The sequence below is a fragment of the Amia ocellicauda genome, chromosome 22 (genome assembly GCF_036373705.1).
Source record: "Amia ocellicauda isolate fAmiCal2 chromosome 22, fAmiCal2.hap1, whole genome shotgun sequence".
Lineage (NCBI taxonomy): Eukaryota > Metazoa > Chordata > Actinopteri > Amiiformes > Amiidae > Amia > Amia ocellicauda.
The window spans coordinates 12,259,427-12,277,937 of record NC_089871.1 but is presented as its reverse complement, the minus strand read 5'-3'; the positions used below and the strand labels follow the sequence as shown (position 1 = coordinate 12,277,937).

Genomic DNA, 18,511 nt, shown 5'->3' with positions numbered 1-18,511 from the left:
TAACATGATCCGCAACAACCCTATGCACACATGGGGGATTGAAGACACTCTCATCAGTGTACAATGGGCTAGGATCGAACTGCACTCTTGCAGGGGGAGATCCAAACATGGCAGGGGCCTTCTGAAGACCTGTGGTGATTTAGGGTTCTTGATCTGCATCTGCTTTGGTGTCAAGACTCACTGAGGGGGTCTGAAACGTGGTATGAGGATTAGCATCACTGGTCACCAAGGTGGTCTGGACTATTCTTGAGACAGATCTTTCAGAGACATATTGGATTAAAATCCTACCTCTGGGTTGGTCTGGGTCATCAAGGATCCTGACACATTTGTTAACCTCTCCACTTACTTTGAAGTACTCAAATATTTCTTGATCAGAGTAAAATTGGTTAACCCCTGTCACAATTAAACAGCTATTACTATGCAGGTTTTGACTGTTGCAGAGATCCATTTTCCTTAAAATGTGTTAACTTTTTCTACACAACTAAAATAATCAATTTACTACTGGGGTGAAGTAATAAATTAACAGTATTACAGTATTAAGCCTCACCAATCTCTTGGCTAGCTCACCACAATTAAGTATGTAACCCACCACTGCTTTAAGGCTGCAAGGTGAGCTACTCATCAAGGTTTGAGTCTTAAGGAGACTGGTAGGCTCGATCGACAGAATAAATAAATAAATAAAATTATTATTTCATTACTTTCTTTTTCCTATTATTAAAACTCACTTTTCACAAAAGGTTCATCACATTTCATTTCAATTGCTCAAAACAAATATACAGATAAACCTACTGGCCAGTATGTAAAATAATAACAACAACAACAACAACAACAACAACAACAATAATAATAATAATTGAAGATCTCATTTAAAACGTAATATAAAGTAGCAACAAAAATCTCTTTGAACTGTCCCTGAAAAATGTACCACACATTAGCAGTGATGGTCAACCAGGCAATCGTCCATCCAGCGATGAGATAATGACTGTAGGTGGTCAGCACGTAGTGGACAAGAAGACTAGAGGCATCGTTGTATAGTTCCAGTAGGAGGGGGTACACAAATAAACAGTCTGCACAAAACGTACAGCACAATTAATATCAGTAATTTCACAACTATAACAGCTTTTCTTTTGTTCTTTAACTACTTACATTAAATCAGTCACACTAAACAAATAAATATGTAAACCTAACCAAACACAGTTCTCTCTCTCTCTCTCTCTCTCTCTCTCTCTCTCTCTATATATATATATATATATATATATATATATATATATATATATATATATATAGCTTTAACTGCTCTGTGTATTATATACACCACATTCAAATATCAGTATCCACCTTTGTTAATTAATAACACAGAGCTCATAACTTAATGCAAAGTGCTAGATCAGCTTTTAAGCAAGACACCATTTTACTGTATGTGCGCACACTAGCTCCCTAGATTACTAGCTAGTAAGGTGGCATTTGTTTTCTTACTTCACTCTCAATTCATTAAAAAAAAAATTACACTACAACTCAAGTTTCATAAGGTATATAAAAACCATCTTGACTGGTTTTAACATATGAACTAACAGTACATCAAATAGTCTACATTGAACAATAATCAAATAATGGTGGAGAGCAAAACTGAGATTCTTAACTTATTTTGGGAAGAAAAACAAAGGGAAAAAATATATAATTCTAGCAAAATTAAAATACCACTTTTCCACAAATAATTAACTGTGGAAGATTTAGTAGATAGTTACAATTAATCTATTAATAATAATCTTTTCTTCTCAGTCAATCAGCGACAGTCATGTATTCACCACTCAAGTTAAATAGAGAAAAAACTAAAATGGCTGATCAAAGAAAAACGATGCTTCGCCGTCAAGAGGTCGCCAATTAATTCTAACTCCCCTCGAAAAGTATTAAGCGATTATTAATAAGGAACAATCTAAAAAGTGTAAAAATAACCTGTTACATAATACATATTTTTTATTTATATCTTAAATACAATATAAATGCATCAATGTGTATTGTAAATATGTGAGTTTACCGTTCAGAATACAACTGCTTTGTACACAGTATAAATTGAATGCATGATAAACTTACAACGGTCGCCCCCCCCCCCGATCCCCGGCACGAAATAAATATAGACAAGCACCTACACAGAACTTCCTATATATATATATATATATATATATATATATATATATATATAAAACTGGGTTTTGCCACAGTTTCTGTCCGCAGTCTTTCTGAGTAGTATTGGGGTGTTTTTTGGAGCACACTGTTATTGCCATGACGATAACTCACATGATATGTACAAGATAGAAATCACCTCAAGGGGCTTTTGTTGATTTATCATTTCCCTTTTGTTTTGTTTTTTATAAACATTTTTGATAATATATTGCACTTGAAATATCTGAAGATGCTTAAGAGAAGAAAAAAAAGGAAACAAACTTTAAGCTACGAACCAGAAAATATGAACTAAATTAAATACCACAATTAGCAAACTGCAAGTTCGGCCTGTACTGCAACACAAACAAGTGGATATATATTTTTAAGACGGCCATTGAAAAAGCCGTTCAATTTCATTTGAAGTCACAAATCAGAGTAACTTGGGTTCAATCATTTGAATGGTATTTGTTTTCTTATTACATTTCAGAATTATTTAATTGGCAAGTATCTATCTATTTGTAATGCAAAGCAAATGTATTCACATCAATCCAATTACCGGCTTGAATAAAATTAACTAGCATTGATTCCTCAAAGAAGATAAAAAAGACCACTTGTTTTGTTACATTGCAATTTTAAACTCCATGCCAATAATCAATTTTAATATTGCACCTTCTGTTTTGCTCATGAGATAGATGTACAGTACTGTGTCCTGCAGGCAAGCTATGCATCTGGAAATACAAGAAGCTTTTAAAGCCAGTTCTTCTACCTCCTGTGATTACCAGGGTTTACATCATCCCCGTAGTGCCGTTATTAAGGATTTGAGAAGGATTTCATATTCAGATTTCAATGCAAAACAGCATGCGATAAAAACAACCCTGGCTTGCAATACAGAAGAGATTCAACCTTTCCTTTCCCAGGTAGCTTCACAGCAAGAAAATAAGTTTCCTTACAAGTCAAAGGAAATTGCAGATTGTTTGACAGCACCTCATGTGATCCTAATTCGGTTGTGTCCATCAATTGCCAAGTGTAAATTATTGAGAGCAGGCAATCTATAATATCAACAAATAGCTGGCATTCTCTGTTTTGTCCCGATTAATTCAATATTTCAATATATCCCCCCTACCGCCCATATGAGAGTCAGCTTCAGGATTCTCTATGGTAATCCGCAGGTTATTGCTCTAGTCTTTTGTCTCCTAGGCTCTGAATTTGGTCACCCAGTTGGCAGTAGTTTTGATAATTCAGAGGCAGAATTAGATCTGCCAAGGTGTTCAGATTCACCTGGAACAGATACTGATTATGAGAGAGGAAAGGCTTGCTTGTTTTTCAACCCCAACACAGACGCAAAAAACATTTAAAATAAATACATAAATAAAACACAAATAAATACATAGCAGCTGTTTCAAGAGGTTGAGATGATTTCCAAACATACATAGATCCACCCCTCCCACTCCCACTCCCCCACACCAAAATGCGATTCACCTCTCTGTGGGCATCAAAAGTCCTGGGAGCAGCGGACAGCACGGCAAGTCTCTGAGGGTAAAGATCAGACTCGGGTCCCTTAAAGCGATGCTCAACAGAAGTCAAGAAAAGTCCCAAAAGAAGAAAAGTGCCTGGTTGATGACCTAAACCTGTACCCACCCCTTACAAAATAAAATAAGGAAGAAATACATCATAAGTAAATAAAATCAATGTATACAAATCTGGAGTGGGTTGAGTGCTTCAATTTGAGAGGCAAATGCAAAAGATACAGGCAAAACGATAAATAAAGGCTTACAGGAGTGATGGAGCAATCAGAATTTGGTTGGAGCTAAAGGTCTTAACCGTGACATACACCCCACCACTCACCCCAAGATGCCCAAGTTTCCTCATTTCACGTCTTAAGCTGTTTTGTAAAATATTGTGCTCTGGGGCTACAGCTTGGTAAGACTTTGTTCACAAATACGCAGTTGGGGCAGGTGTTGAGATCTGAATCAGGGCATCTGCCAAGTCACGTTATTGACACACCTAGAGCTGCCCTCTGCTCAGGCCTGCGATCTCCAAAGCTGCTTCTGCTCGACACACCTTCGATTCTCTCTAGAGGACCACAGAAATCACACATACCTATTATAGGCCACTCCACCTTCACCAGTACAGATGCATTCCCACTCGAGTTACAGGCAAGTCCTTCACCCTCTCTAGCTACACACCAGATAGCTAGATCAAGGTTTTTTTTAATACAAGTTGGAAATACTTTGTAAATTAAACTAAATCTTCTGTAATCCTTCTATAAACTGAGCAATGATTAGTATATATTTAAATGCATAATCCTCCAATTCTGTAGTGGTTATTCTTTTGAGATTTTGTTGCATAATTGTATTGCATTCTGCTATCGGTTCCCCTCCATTCTCTAAAAACATCACACAGCAACATCTGGAACGTTTAATTTAACTGGCGTATCATTCATAGAACAGGTTTCCAACTCATTTCCTCACTAATCTTATTCTTCCAAACTGCCTTTTACCTTGTCAACAGTGTGAATGCATCTCGAAACGAGTGAATCGGCCATTCCAGTCCAGCCCACTCCATCATTCAAAGCCTGCTAGAAGTCATTTAACTTTGACCCACTTGCCTGGTTCAAATTGCACACCTGACAGTGGATTGTGTAGATGTTAGAAGAATGGCCATCAAGTATAGGGTCCGTCATTTGAGTCAATCTGGTCAGAATTTTGATTTCATCTATGAAATTAAAACCTAGATTGAATCTCTAGGGCCAGGCCTTTTTCATTTTTTGTCCGGGGCTGTGCGTGATAACGACAGGGATTTGAAGACCAGGTCCGTTTTATGGAAACACCTGGACTGTTTGGAAAGGCTTTGAACCCATGCCCTCCTACGCAACTCAAGGCACAACAACAACAATAACAACAGGGCCCAGAATAAGATACAATAGTTGTTGTCTTTTCACTGAGACTCCAGCAACTCTCCCTTGGCCAAGAACAGAAGCCCTGTGGTGTCAGTAATCGTGACAAGAGAATTACAAGGGTTCATTCATATTTTGCATGTAATTTCCCCATTAGGATTATGGCATGGTTGACAAGTTAGCTTTGGGGATTAGAGACAAGGGAAAACAATCCCTTTGTCAAGAAGAAATGGTAGCCATTGCCTCCACGCAGGTTGAATTCACTGCAGTGGCTTTTGTGCCATCAGGGGATCTGAGCAACCATCACATTTTGCATATAGTTTAAAACCCCTCACAGAAAGCTCAGACCTAAGTGCTTTGGATTGACCTGTGAATATTACCTACAGATAATAGACTACGCAACCAACAGTGACTTATTGTGCCAATTCTTCTGCCAGGACCAGCCATGCTGGGGATAGCACTGTTGACTTGAATAAGTCCCCATTTTCATTGGTTGAATCCATCCTAGGGCGAAAGAGAGCACCCTGCAGCTGTTGACATAGTCTATTGGGGAGAAAGGATGACCTGGACAGAACTAACGGATGAAAAAAGGTGCCCACTTAAGTGAAGATTTGCTTCCAAGTCAGGGTACAGCCACTACATTTTGCAGCAATAAAGGAGCATTTAAATGACACTACATAGGTGACATACAATACAGTTTAAGACTGTGGTCCCTGTTCCAATGAATTGTTGTGATGTATGTTAATGAAAAAAATAAATATATACACTTTATGTATATGTATATACACACACATTTCAAATGAAAAAATAAAATCTATATGGTAAAATCTATACACTTAACGTGTGTGTGTGTGTGTCTGTGTGAGAGAGAGAGACCAAATGAAAACATCTTACTATGACTAAAATAATTTCATCACAGGTGTTGCAGTTTGCATTGCTCAATATTTCCCTTGCAGAAAAGCTGATTTATTTGGCAGGATTTATTTTATTTCTCCCCACAGTATCAGGTCCTGTGCGAGATGGAACTACAGCAACCCAATCACTCACCCTCCACCAATCAATCTGCACTTCTCCCCCCCCCCCTCTCTCTCTCTCTCTCTCTCTCTCTCTAAGGAAAGAAAAGCAACAATCAGGAAATCAAAATAACAAAGTCTGTGCTATCCTTTAGACAGAAACAATTTTTTTTTTAAATGAAGAAGAAAGGGTATTGGCCCAATACAAAAAAAAGGATGAAATCTTCTTTCAAAGCAGTTGATGGAACCACCTAACATACACACTTAAACTAAGAATATGGCTTCTAAAGTTCGAATCAAGGCAGTTAAATCATTTTTTTTGTAGTTTTTTTAGTTGACAAAGACACCTCCGACATTGCGTTCAAGCTCAACTTTGGTCTTGAGAAAATACAACGAAGATTAAACTGACAAAATGTTTTTTTTCCACTTTTTTTTTCTATATTTATATATATATATATATATATTTTTTTTTTGTTTGTTTTGTTTTCTTTATACATATCGATTTAAGATCGACCAGCGGTCTAAAAGACTATTAGCTTGTTTTTTTTCTTTTCTTGTTTTTTTCTAAAACCTTTACTAAGATAAAAGCGTCATAAACAGAACACCTAGTGCTGTCGCTTGTTGATACAGAAAAAGAACACCCACAAATCACTTTGCAAAGCATTTGACTTCATCACTGTCACCTAAAACAGGTCCCTGATTTCCCTTTAGTCCAGCTCACGCTAGTTTGCATTGTTTGTATTCTATACAGTATTTAACTGATACATTATTTATGTTTCTGAAATACACTTTATAGTAAAGAAAGCAAACTAATGAGGGATTTGGAGGCAGGATGTGAGGAAGTGCTATCACTACGTACCTACGAGTGTGGGTTGAGTAGAAACATCCCACCTTTTTTTATGTTTTATTTTTTATTATTTATTATTAATTTTACAGACTTTATATCCTTAATTACAGTCTAAGCGTCCTCTCTCTGTTTTTTTTTTTTTTTTTTTTCTCCTTTTCTTTCGGCACTCACTCCACGTACATTCGGATTTTGATATTCCGGGCCAGGTAGGGTAGGAACCTTAGAAACTCAGAAAGCCCAAGACCTCTTCATCAAACGGTCACAAATTGGAAGATAGCCGAGATTTGGCCGGGTCTGTTTCGGGGAGGCTGACGACTGAATCTTTCTTAGGCGTCCCCGAGTCTGGCTGCCCTACGCCGACCGCCCCCACCAACCCAGACGTGGTGCCGGAGGAGGGAGTGGAAGGGTAGGACCCCATAGACATCTGATGGGGCAACACCACCCTCTGTGGCACAGGGCCCCGAAACCCAGAAGAGACTGGTGTGCCAGGGTGGGTCTGGGGGGGCCCAATGGAGGTGGAGGAGACGCGGGTGGACTGCGGCGGGCTGGGGGCGGCTGGCTGGGCCCCGTCATGGGGGAGGGAGGGCTGGGAGGCAGACAACGCCCTGGCGTCTTGGCTCAAGCTGCCGGTATGCAAGGAGTGGGTGCTTTTGTGGGTGGCAGGGCGCTGTGGGGGGCTTGGAGCTCGCTGCTGTACCAGGGAGAGCTGGGAGCCTGACTGGCCACCCACCGGGCTGGAGCTGTACTGGAAAGTTCGGCCCGTCACCGCCAGCGGACTCTGCACGGGGGGGCTGGAAATGGCCGGGGAGAAAGTGCCACCGGGCATCTGCGGCTGGGCGCCCGACTGGGCCTGCAGGGGGGACATGGACACCGGGCTGGACAGGCTCTGCACCACCTGGAAACGGCGCACCATTCGGGGCGACTGCAGCGCCACTGGGCCAACCAGGGGGCTGGCCACCTGTGGGCAGAAGCTCATGGCCACAGCCTGCTGCAGTGTGGCAATCGCGGAGCTGCAGGGTGGCTGGCCAGGGGGAGCAAACATGCTGCCATGGAGGGGCGGCGTCATGGACATGGCCCGCGGACGCTGCAGTTCCACCTGCTGCACCATCTCCCTGTCGTACTTGACGATCTCCTGGATGATCTCGTTCTCACGGTTGTTGAAGACGCCCGAGTTGAGGTCATGCTGGACCTTGTGCATCAGGATGGAGTTCTTCTTCCCTGTGGAGAGGAACAGGCAGATGAGTGCCGCCACACACTGTCTGACCCAACAGATCGCTGATGAAACACATTGTAGCAGATGGATAGAATGATAAATAAGCAGATGGGAGATGTGTACGATCTTGTCATTGTAGAGTAACAATCTTTAAAGACAATCAATCAAAGAAGGCGTGGATGCACTCGCACTTCAGGGCCCCAGGGACTCTAGCACCAGACCTCTGTGAAATTCTACACCCAACGCATTCACGATCACCACCTACAGCCCTGTTGTGCCATGGCAGGAAAGAGGAGATATTGTCCTTCATTTCTCCCAGCCTGGCTGTTGATTAATTGAAAACGCTGCTAGTAACTGTGCTAGTGCTGTGTAGGCTAGCTCTAAGCCTTCCTGGGGAGTGGGCGGCGGTTGAGGATACTACACTTCTCAAGGACAGATCGCCGGCATCTCAATTATTGTCTCCCCTCGCCCCGTCACCAGTGCTGATTTCTCCAGGGGGCCTTCAGCCTTGCTTTGCCAAGTCTCGTTAAAAGCAGTGGTGATGGGAGGGTCACATGATGCCACGTGCCAGCTGTGTGGCCATGCTGCTTGACTGGCTGGCAGACTGGCTGTCACACAGCTATGTAAACACACAGCCTCTGCTGAGAGAAACCAATTTGCGTCTAAAATTGCCTCATCCTCGGAGCTCGGAGCTGTAGGGAGTCGAGTCGTTAGCTGAGGAGAGGTCTGAGACTCCAGCCCTGGGCCCTGTTCCCAGTCTCAAGTGCATCTTGAGAGTCTTTCAAATCATGCAAATAAAAATGTAAAAACAGCAGTCTGGACACACACACAGAGCATGGCAAACAACACCAGGCACTAAACCGAGCCCACTCAAACTCAGTGGCGTTTGCAAGCTCAGTCTTCCTACTGAAAGCACCGCCTCAGGAGAAAAGGACGAGTCCAATACTTTTGAGGGATTGTTCTTTAAATGCGGAATGTCTCTCTTTCTTTCTCTCTGCCCCTCTCTATTATATTAATACACAGATCTCATTCATATTCATATTTTAGGCTGTGGCCAGTTCTAATATAATATTCAATTCAGTCTGTTCCCTGTAAGTCATTGCCAAAAATGTAACACTTGTTACATCATTTTGTTACCATCAGAATTTAATCAGTAATAATTTTGGCTGGACAGCTTTAAAACTCTAAGCAGAGATGATTTACCATTCAACAGCAGGTTCCCTTGGCAAAAAAGACACCGACCAAAAGATGGCAGCCACAGTTCGGGGAGGCTTTGCTGCAGCGACAAGGTCAGCTCTATTGTTTACATGAGCGTTAAACTGGATCCAACACAGCGGCACGGGCTGAAAGTCAATCTAGTCAATCAAACACTCTGGAGAGCCAGGGCAAACAAACAGACAGATGAGAAGGTGAGGGGGGAGGCACACGATCTGTTCTGCCAAGAGAAGGTTTCATTTGAAATTGGCAGTTTCTTGACTCTTGGATTGGAAGTCACCAGTTGGGTCTGTTTCAGACCACCACTATATACTTTTGTAGATTTGATTACTGAAATACAGTAATTAAACATACAATAAAACAAACAAATTATTAACTAAACTAAATTCTCTGGGAATCCTGACTGTCTGAAAAGAAATCTGAAAACTTACCAGCAATGCTTGAAGAAGGGTAGTCCACATCTTTGATCATACATCAGCAATGTCTAATCTTATCTTTAAGACACATCAGGTATTTCTTACCCTTCAATACCACTTTGAAATTAATGCAACAGGAAACTTGGCCCTTGAGTCAAAGTCGAACTATGCATCTATCCTAAGTGAAATAAACAGACTAATCTGTCTTTAATGTTAGAGCCTTTCCCACTAACCCCATTATGGATGCGTTACCCTTATCAGCGCAGCCTGCCTGACAACTCCACTAATTATCAGGGGTAAAGCAAAGATCAACACATTAAACCGGCCCCATTATTCGAGGTCTAATTAAGGGAATAACAATAATTAAGTTTACAATTACAGCGGTAGACATCCATGCTGCGTCTTGTCAAAGTGGGGTACCAGTCTGAATCGTTTACAGGGAGCTAAGAGCACAAGGTCTTTTTTTCCTGAATTATTTGCATTATTTATTTATTAATTATGATATACACTGATCAGCCATAACATTATGACCAACTGCCTAATATTATGTAGGTCCCACTTTTGCCGCCAAAACAGCCCTGACCCGTCGAGGCATGGACTCCACTAGACCTCTGAAGGTGTGCTGTGGTATCTGGCACCAAGACGTTAGCAGCAGATCCTTTAAGTCCTGAAAGTTGCGAGGTGGGGCCACCATGGGTCGGACTTGTTTGTCCAGCACATCCCGCAGATGCTCGATTGGATTGAGAGCTGGGGAAATTGGAGGCCAAGTCAACACCTTGAACTCGTGATTCATCAGACCAGGCCACCTTCTTCCATTGCTCCGTGGTCCAGTTTTGATGCTCACGTGCCCATTGTAGGCGCTTTCGGCAGTGGAAATGGGTCAGCTGTGGCTCCCTGACTGGTCTGCGGCTACGCAGCCCCATACGCAACAAACTGCGATGCACTGTGTGTTCTGACACCTTTCTATCAGAACCAGCATTAACTTTTTCAGCTACAGTAGCTCGTCTGTTGGATCGGACCACACGGGCCAGCCTTCGCTCTCCACGTGCATCAATGAGCCTTGGCCGCCCATGACCCTGTCACCGGTTGACTGCTTTTCCTTCCTTGGACCACTTTTGATAGGTACTGACCACTGCAGACCGGGAACACCACACAAGAGCTGCAGTTTTGGAGATGCTCTGACCCAGTCGACTAGCCATCACAATTTGGCCCTTGTCAAAGTCGCTCAGATCCTTACGCTTGCCCATTTTTCCTGCGTCTAACACATCAACTTTGAGGACAAAACGTTCACTTGCTGCCTAATATATCCCACCCACTGACAGGTGCCATGATAATGAGATTATCAGTGTTATTCACTTCACCTATCAGTGGTCATAATGTTATGGCTGATCGGTGTATTTCTTGGCCCTTATACAGGGCGACTTACAGCTTACACAATAAGGAATTTAACCATTAGAAAAGTGCAGTAGTACAATCAATACAAAATTAAAAGGAAGCATTACAAAAGTGCAGTAGTGCAATCGATACAATCAATGCGGTAACAAGTGCATGCACTGAAGGCTACTGAAATCTCTGAGCACCAGCTGTAAAAGTGTCTGTCCTTTGTCTGTGCTATGGGACTGTCTAGCTCAGTAGAGGTTCTACAACACCGAACAGATCCTGGCAGATCTAGAACGCAGAATTATGAAAGAAAATTGAACTTCAGACCAAGACAGCCAACATTTTGTGCTTTCTAATTAGTCAAAATAAATTCGAGTGCCACCTTAAAAAGCCTTCTATATCTCTGCATTTGCTGCATCTTGAATCAGTATTACATAATGAAAAGTACCAACAGCTCAGCTGCACAGCAGACCAGGTGGAGTGAGCCAGAGATTAGTCAGCCAATTAACTAGATGGGGGAAATTTAGGTCGACCAGATTGTCAAAGCCCCTGTCGGAGTTTAGCCACGATGGAGGGGTCAGCACCCCTATTACTGAGAACAGAGCCATGGCATCCTTTAATGACCAGCAGCGGTAATGTCTAATTTGAGTATTTGAATAATTTAATAAATGACAGAAACAGGAGATGAACTGCTTGCTGACACATGGCCAGCATAATCTCACTACCCTCTGACGTCAAAGGTGGCAAGACTGATCTGAGGGATACCAGGTCCCGATTCAATGAAAAACTTTGACCCACCTGCCGATTATGAAATGCCCACCCTGGGGTAAACGTGATGGTGAGTGTATGATTCTACGGTTGGGGGTTGGGGGTGGATAGTTGCAAAAGCTTGTAATTTAATCACAGCCTTTATTCTGGTAAGGGGATTAGCTGGGCACGGAAGGGAGGCCTACCTATGCGATCCAGCCGGTCGATGGCCACCGTCTCGAAGGCTCTCCTCATCATGGGATACTCCTCCAGGACCTCGTTGAAGTTGTCCACTGAGAGGGAGTACAGACGGCAGTAGGTGTCAGCCCGGACACTCGCCGTCCGCCGCCCCCGGGTCAACAGGCAGATCTCTGGAGAAAGAGAGCGCGTCACCGAGGCAGGGTGTATGACCGGAAGGACAGTCAGAGAGATGGGGAAAGGACCAGGGCAGGTAGAGGAATAGAAAAACAACAGAAAGAGAGAGGTATGACAGAAAGGGGGACATTAAGGAAGTCATGGGAAGAGAAAGGGAGACGGACGGAGAGACGGATTATGAGCGAGCAAGAGAGAGAGGCAGGGAGGGAAATGCAAAGGAGAGAGAGAGAGAGAGAGCACACAAAGGGAAAACCGTTGTTTATTTAAAAATTCTTGAACCGCGAAAATAACCTTATAAGATCAGACTTCTCATTTCCCTCAGAGTCCTACAGGCGACACAGAGGAGCTGGCGAAGAGCCTGCCCGCTCTGTGACCAAAGCAGCTGCAGTGCACTCAGTTGGACAACACGACTGCCCTATTAGTTAGTGTCACTTCTGTGTCAGCGTCTGTTCACATAGAGCCCTGTATCACGGGCTACAGACGAGCGCCAAGAAAACACCGTGAGTGAGAGTTTCACATCGCAAGGAGAGATCTTATTGAGGATCTAAAACACCTTCAGTCCTGAGAAAGACATATGGGGGGAAAACTTCACTTAAGTGGTTTTATTCAACTGCCCACAGGCCTGGGCAAAACAGTCCGAGTATAATTAACAGCTGTTGACAGAGCTGTTTAGACTCCAAACCTCTGCATGGAATTCCATTCCCTCAGGGGGCGGCCGAAACAAAATCAATCTGCATTGAGCCAGGCCCTATCCTCGGCCCTCCTCGCTCTCCCAGAGGGGATCAGGCAAGGCGTCTTGATAATGTTCCCTAGTGGCTGAGTGAGATCAGTGACCCCACAGTAGCTGCCTCCCCCCACCACCACCACCACAGAGTGTCGGAAATCAATCTGGCGAGGCCCGAAAGACGATCAGCCTTATCCCAGAGAGAGCGCTCAGCCACTTAAAGGCCCCTGGCTTTGATGTAGCTACCGGGAAAGTAATCTCAATTTTTTTTTCAATTAAGTTAAACTGGGACTCAATAAACCTCACCTTTGTTGAACCCCCAGTGGTATGTACTGAATAGCTGTCGTGTAAAAACTCCCCCCCCCACACACACACACACACAAAACTTTCAACAATCACTTCACACCTCTAAGGGGAAAGGATGGGTCATTCTTGAGATATTTCTGTGTCATGGCTAACCTCTTTCTTCATCATGTTGACAATAGGCGACCATTGCTGATAACTATCCTGGTGTTCACAGTGACAGATATTTGGTGCAGGTCAAAAAGCTAAGAATACGAGTCATTCTTTAACATGACATAACAACAAACTGCAATAGCATGAAAAAGGGGGGAAAAAACAGACACTATTCATAATATTTATTATTAATATTTAATATAATATATATCTATATAAAACAATAATAAATAGCATCTCTCCCTCAGTCTAACACATGAACATGAGACACATGAAGTTCTCTTTAATTGTGTTTGATAAAAATAAGACACTTGACTTCCTGTTTTTAAAGCACTGCAGATGCTACTCACATTAACAGCCTGACGATCCTTCAGAAAGAGGATTAGGATTTGACCTTGAATCTCACAGCAGGATTTATTTTTTTATTTTATATTTTTGCCTGGTTCTGTTTCAGCTGCAATCTTAAAGCAGAGCGAGGCACGCACACTGCTTGGAGAGACAAAATAACACACCGTCCTGATTTCTAAATGCACTGGATTACTCCCAGGTGTAACCATGGCACGTTCCAGAGTGTTGGGCAAACTGCAAAATGTGACACAAACTGCAACAGTGAAAACTGCAGTGTTTTTTGTTTTATGTATCAAACAGGGACCACAAAATGTATAAAAAGACTGCACAATTATGTACAGTTAGGTCCATAAATATTTGGACAGTGACACAATTGTCATAATTTTGGCTCTGTATGCCACCACAATGGATTTGAAAGGAAACAATCAAGATGTGCTTTAAGTGCAGACTTTCATCTTGAATTTCAGGGTAGTTACATCCAAATTGGGAGAACGGTGTAGGAAACACACATTTTTATATGTGGTCCCTCCAGTTTTAGGGGCTGAAAAGTATTTGGACAACCTAACATAATCATAAATTAAATTGTGAGTTTCAATACTTGGTTGCAAATCCTTTGCAGTCAATTTTGCATTCAGCAAGTTAAATGCTGCTCAAATGGATTCAGGTCAGGTGATTGACTTGGCCATTGCAGAACATTCCACTTCTTCGCCTTAAAAAGTCTTGGGTTGCTTTCACATGCACATGTCAAAAGGTCTGGAAATGTCTCTGATTGCACATGAGATTAAGTAAATACGTACGAGTTTTGCCATCATATTCTCGATACTCTTACACATTGGTCGGGTTCTGTGCACGACCAAAAGCAACATGAGCAAGATTAGATGAGGTCACAGGGTAAAAAAAGCGCACGGGTTAGGACATAAATTGTTGAGATGAATTTCTTAATCTAATTCGACATGTTTGCAAAAGGTCAGCCTTCTGGTCTCAGCTCACACATACATACACATACTGATGTGGCACAAGAAAAATTAAACTCGCATTCCAGAACACATTACCAGCGCTGTCCAACACAGTTTATTGTGTATTAGCAAATTAAACGCTCCCTTTATTCACGAGTCCAGTGCTACAGCATCACTGCTTCTCTGCCGTTGACAAACTCTGAACTCTGCTCTTCTGTAGCAGATGCTGAAGTGGAAATAGCCGAGAATTGCCTCGGAGTATCTGGTTGAATCAGTGGCTCTTTCAGGGTCATTGGGTCATTAGGTACTTCTGGGTTCCCGATCAAACTCTGAAGGGATGCTTTCAAACCAGGGGGAATCTCTTGCAGAAAGGGACAGAGGCGGTGAGGCAGGCGAGGGAACTACTTACAAATGAAACCGAGATCGGCTCTGTTTAACATTGCGGTGATTGTTTTGTTTATAATTTTCTGCCGTATTGTAGACAGGTGATAAGAGGTGATAAGGTGACATCTTGGGACTTAGATGGTGCTCAGTGGTTCAATCGAACCAGTAGGGGGAGATTAATTTGTATAACAGGGTATCCCTGCTTTCTGCAGTGGCATACTTTTTTCTTTAAAAATGCAGTGAAGATGGGAAACCACAGAGGGCAGTTGGAGGACTTCTGTGGTCCGTTGAGCAAGTCTTAAACATTTGTCAACTTAAAGTGAAATTTCTTTAGCTTCCTCATTGTTTTTTTTTATTAACAAAAGCCCCCTAAATGTTGACAGCAAATTCGGTTTCAGTAATTCCTGAGAGTGGTAAATCTGTTTGGATATATGTTCCGAAATCAGTCAGGATGGTCAGGATGGTGAGCTCTCCTTGAATACCATCTCCTTCCCTTTTGTGTTGTCCTTGAAACATTTTTGCACCTGCCACTATGAAGGAAGGGATTATAAAATTGCTAGAATGGAGGGGTAGCAGTGAAATAAAAAGCCAAACATTACGAGAAATTAAGCAGAGAAGGACACATTTGAAAGAAAACAATAAGAAACAAACCAAAAGATGTGCGACTCTAGTAACCTTCGGCACAGAGTACAACAACACAACCACAACCACAACCACACAACTCTGTCACCCTTTGCTACCCTGCAAGGCTGCAAACTTGTGGTTGCTCTACATATACCATCATTTTGCCTTTTGTACTTCAGTTATTGTGATCTCCTGCAACTCTGCGACAACCAAACTTACCTACTATCCCCGACATAAAAGCATTGTATTATGATCCTTCTAAACCCAGCAGACTGCCTTGGAGTAAACTGAAAAACACTGAAATAAGAACAGCAGCTCCTGGTTAGGCAGCAGCAGTACAACCACTGGACAGGAGCATCCCAGACAGGCCAGAATATCAGCGTACCTCCGAAGTAGGAGCCGTCGGAGAGCTTCATGCCCATGGTGCCCTTGGTCAGCACGCTCACCACCCCGTGCTGGATGAAGTACATCTTCTTGCCGATGGTTCCCTCGCGGACAATGTAATCTCCAGGCTGGAACACCTCGAAGCGCAGCTTGGTAAGCATGGCCGTCACAAAGTTGGGATCAGCATTGGCGAACAGGGGCATGGAGGCCACCAGCTTCCTACAGTTAAAATTTACGATTTCCTGACAGACAGAAGGACAAGAAGAAGCGAGTGAAAGAGATGGCGCAGGAGGAGGCAGTACTACAATACTATAAAAGTCCCCAAATGTTAACTCTTCATGGCCATTAAGGAAGCAATGGCATTGGGTGCCTTCTCACCTCTCTCAGCGGCTCGTTCAGCTCTCCCAGAATGCTCTCCTCATCAAACATCTTGCCCTGGTACCTGTGCTCGTAGTAGTCATGGATCTTCTGCCGGAAATCTGCGGGCAGTTTGTGGAAAGACATGTACTGCTCCACTTGCTTGTACTGCAGGGGAGAGAGAGAGAGAGAGAGAGAGAGAGAGGCAGAGCGCATGAGACACTGAGCGTCCGCCACTCCAGCCCGACAAGTTCTCGAAGCAACAGCGGAATGCAGAACGGAATATTGAAATCAATCATGGGGAGGTTAGACAAAAGTTTGCCCCTTTTCAAAAGCTTGCATGAACCATGGGATGGTGGGCAGCAGTATGTATCTATATACTGCAATAGGTTAGCCACTGTAGAAACCCTGCAAGAGCGTTTTGTTTATCCTCTCCTGTGCTTTGGCCTGTGAATACGCCGTGCCTTATGAATGCAGACATACATCAGGCGCCTGGCACTGTAAAGGGAAAGCTCCATTTAAGGAGAGAACTGAGTGTGTCCAGATACGCGTTGATGTGCCTGTGTGTTTCACTGCGATTGAGCGATGTTGTGAATATATAAGGTACTGCTATCCAATTCCTGTAAGTCACCTTGGGGAAACAGAACACTAATTCTAATAATTACATCAACAAACCAATATGTGTATGTGAAGAAACTTTTTATTGATTGATTATTTAATTTATTTGTTTGCTTATTGATCGCCCTTAGTATTATATAACACATATGATGTAAAAAGAAACCAAAATGGAGAGAGAGAGAAATTAAACTCAAGAGCAGATATTAAAATTCTGTCATTTCGCCACATTGCCTCCTGGATTACAAAACCAGACTGCGCTATCTCCAGAGATTGCCTTTAGGCCTAATTTAAAGCCAAATTATCATATTAATTGTGTGAAATATTAATCGGGGCTGATTCGAGGGATTTTGTCAATCGTATATTAGGGGTCAACCGACTGACTTGAATAATGCAGGATTCTGATTAAATAATCTAGTCAGAGCAAACAAACATGAAACCACGGCTCGGGAGGCAAGACATCGTCCACTGAAGCAGAAGGACGTTCCCTTCTCACCCAAGATAGGCGTAATTCAACAAAGATGAATTTATGTAATGATACATTAAATAAAAAAGAAGAAAAAAAAGAGTACACATGCTGGACAGGATGTTTCCCCTTTGCAGAGCTAAGTTAATTTTAGCATCGCTGAACCATGTGTGGATTTTCACTGCATGGTTTATTTAAAAAAGTCTTCTGTTTATCTGTATGAATAAAATACATTTTGGGGAAAAAAAAACCCTCCTTGCCTCCTTAAGGAATAAAAAAAGAAACCCAAATTTTCAAGAACAGATTTGCAAGAACCCACACACCATTTGACTTTTAAACACACGCAACCGCACACTGACACACTGGAAAAATAACCGTCCCTTCAATTAATCATGTGAGGAAGTTTGGTGAATGAGACCAATTACACACACACACAAAAAAAACAGTCTCTCTCTCTCTCCGTCTCTGACCTTCAGAGTACAATTTTATCCATGGCAGACATGAACAACACAGACAGGTAGATACATATATAAATAGACAGATAGATAGACAGATAGAGAGAGAGAGAGAGAGAGAGATACATAGCACAAGAGCAGGAACCCAGAGAGCTATAGTGAATAATTTACAGGCCACATGGACAGATAATGGTGTGCCTGTGAGCTCCCAGAGGACGGAAAATCATGCTCCTTAACTTGGGAAGAGGCTTACATAAGGAGACGGAGGGGCTGAGCAGCGAGGGGACTCTGCTGACTGCTAATGGCCCGGTGCAGCGCAGCTGTGAGTCAGCGCTGCGGCAGAGCACCGGACTGAGCGTGCTCACGGCACGGGGCGCCTCCACGAACTTATTACCCATTCGAATGCATTTATTTTATCCTTAAACTCCTCAGCTCTCAGCAGTGGCACTGTGCAGGGGTGGATATGGACCTGGTCGGCAG

At 42.8% G+C, this 18,511-nt stretch overlaps 1 protein-coding gene across 1 annotated transcript in view; it reads right to left on the bottom strand.

The window, feature by feature from the left end:
* Positions 1–6,575: 6,575 nt before the first annotated feature.
* The window catches only part of LOC136718199 (potassium/sodium hyperpolarization-activated cyclic nucleotide-gated channel 2), a 36,995-nt gene continuing 25,059 nt past the window's right edge, over positions 6,576–18,511 (bottom strand). The window contains exons 5-8 of the mRNA XM_066695845.1: positions 16,517–16,663; positions 16,140–16,380; positions 12,094–12,258; positions 6,576–8,134 (exon numbers count right to left, since the gene is read on the bottom strand). Coding sequence (XP_066551942.1) covers positions 7,176–8,134; positions 12,094–12,258; positions 16,140–16,380; positions 16,517–16,663 — 1,512 coding nt within the window. The 3' untranslated portion in view covers positions 6,576–7,175. The remainder of the gene's footprint in view (positions 8,135–12,093; positions 12,259–16,139; positions 16,381–16,516; positions 16,664–18,511) is intronic.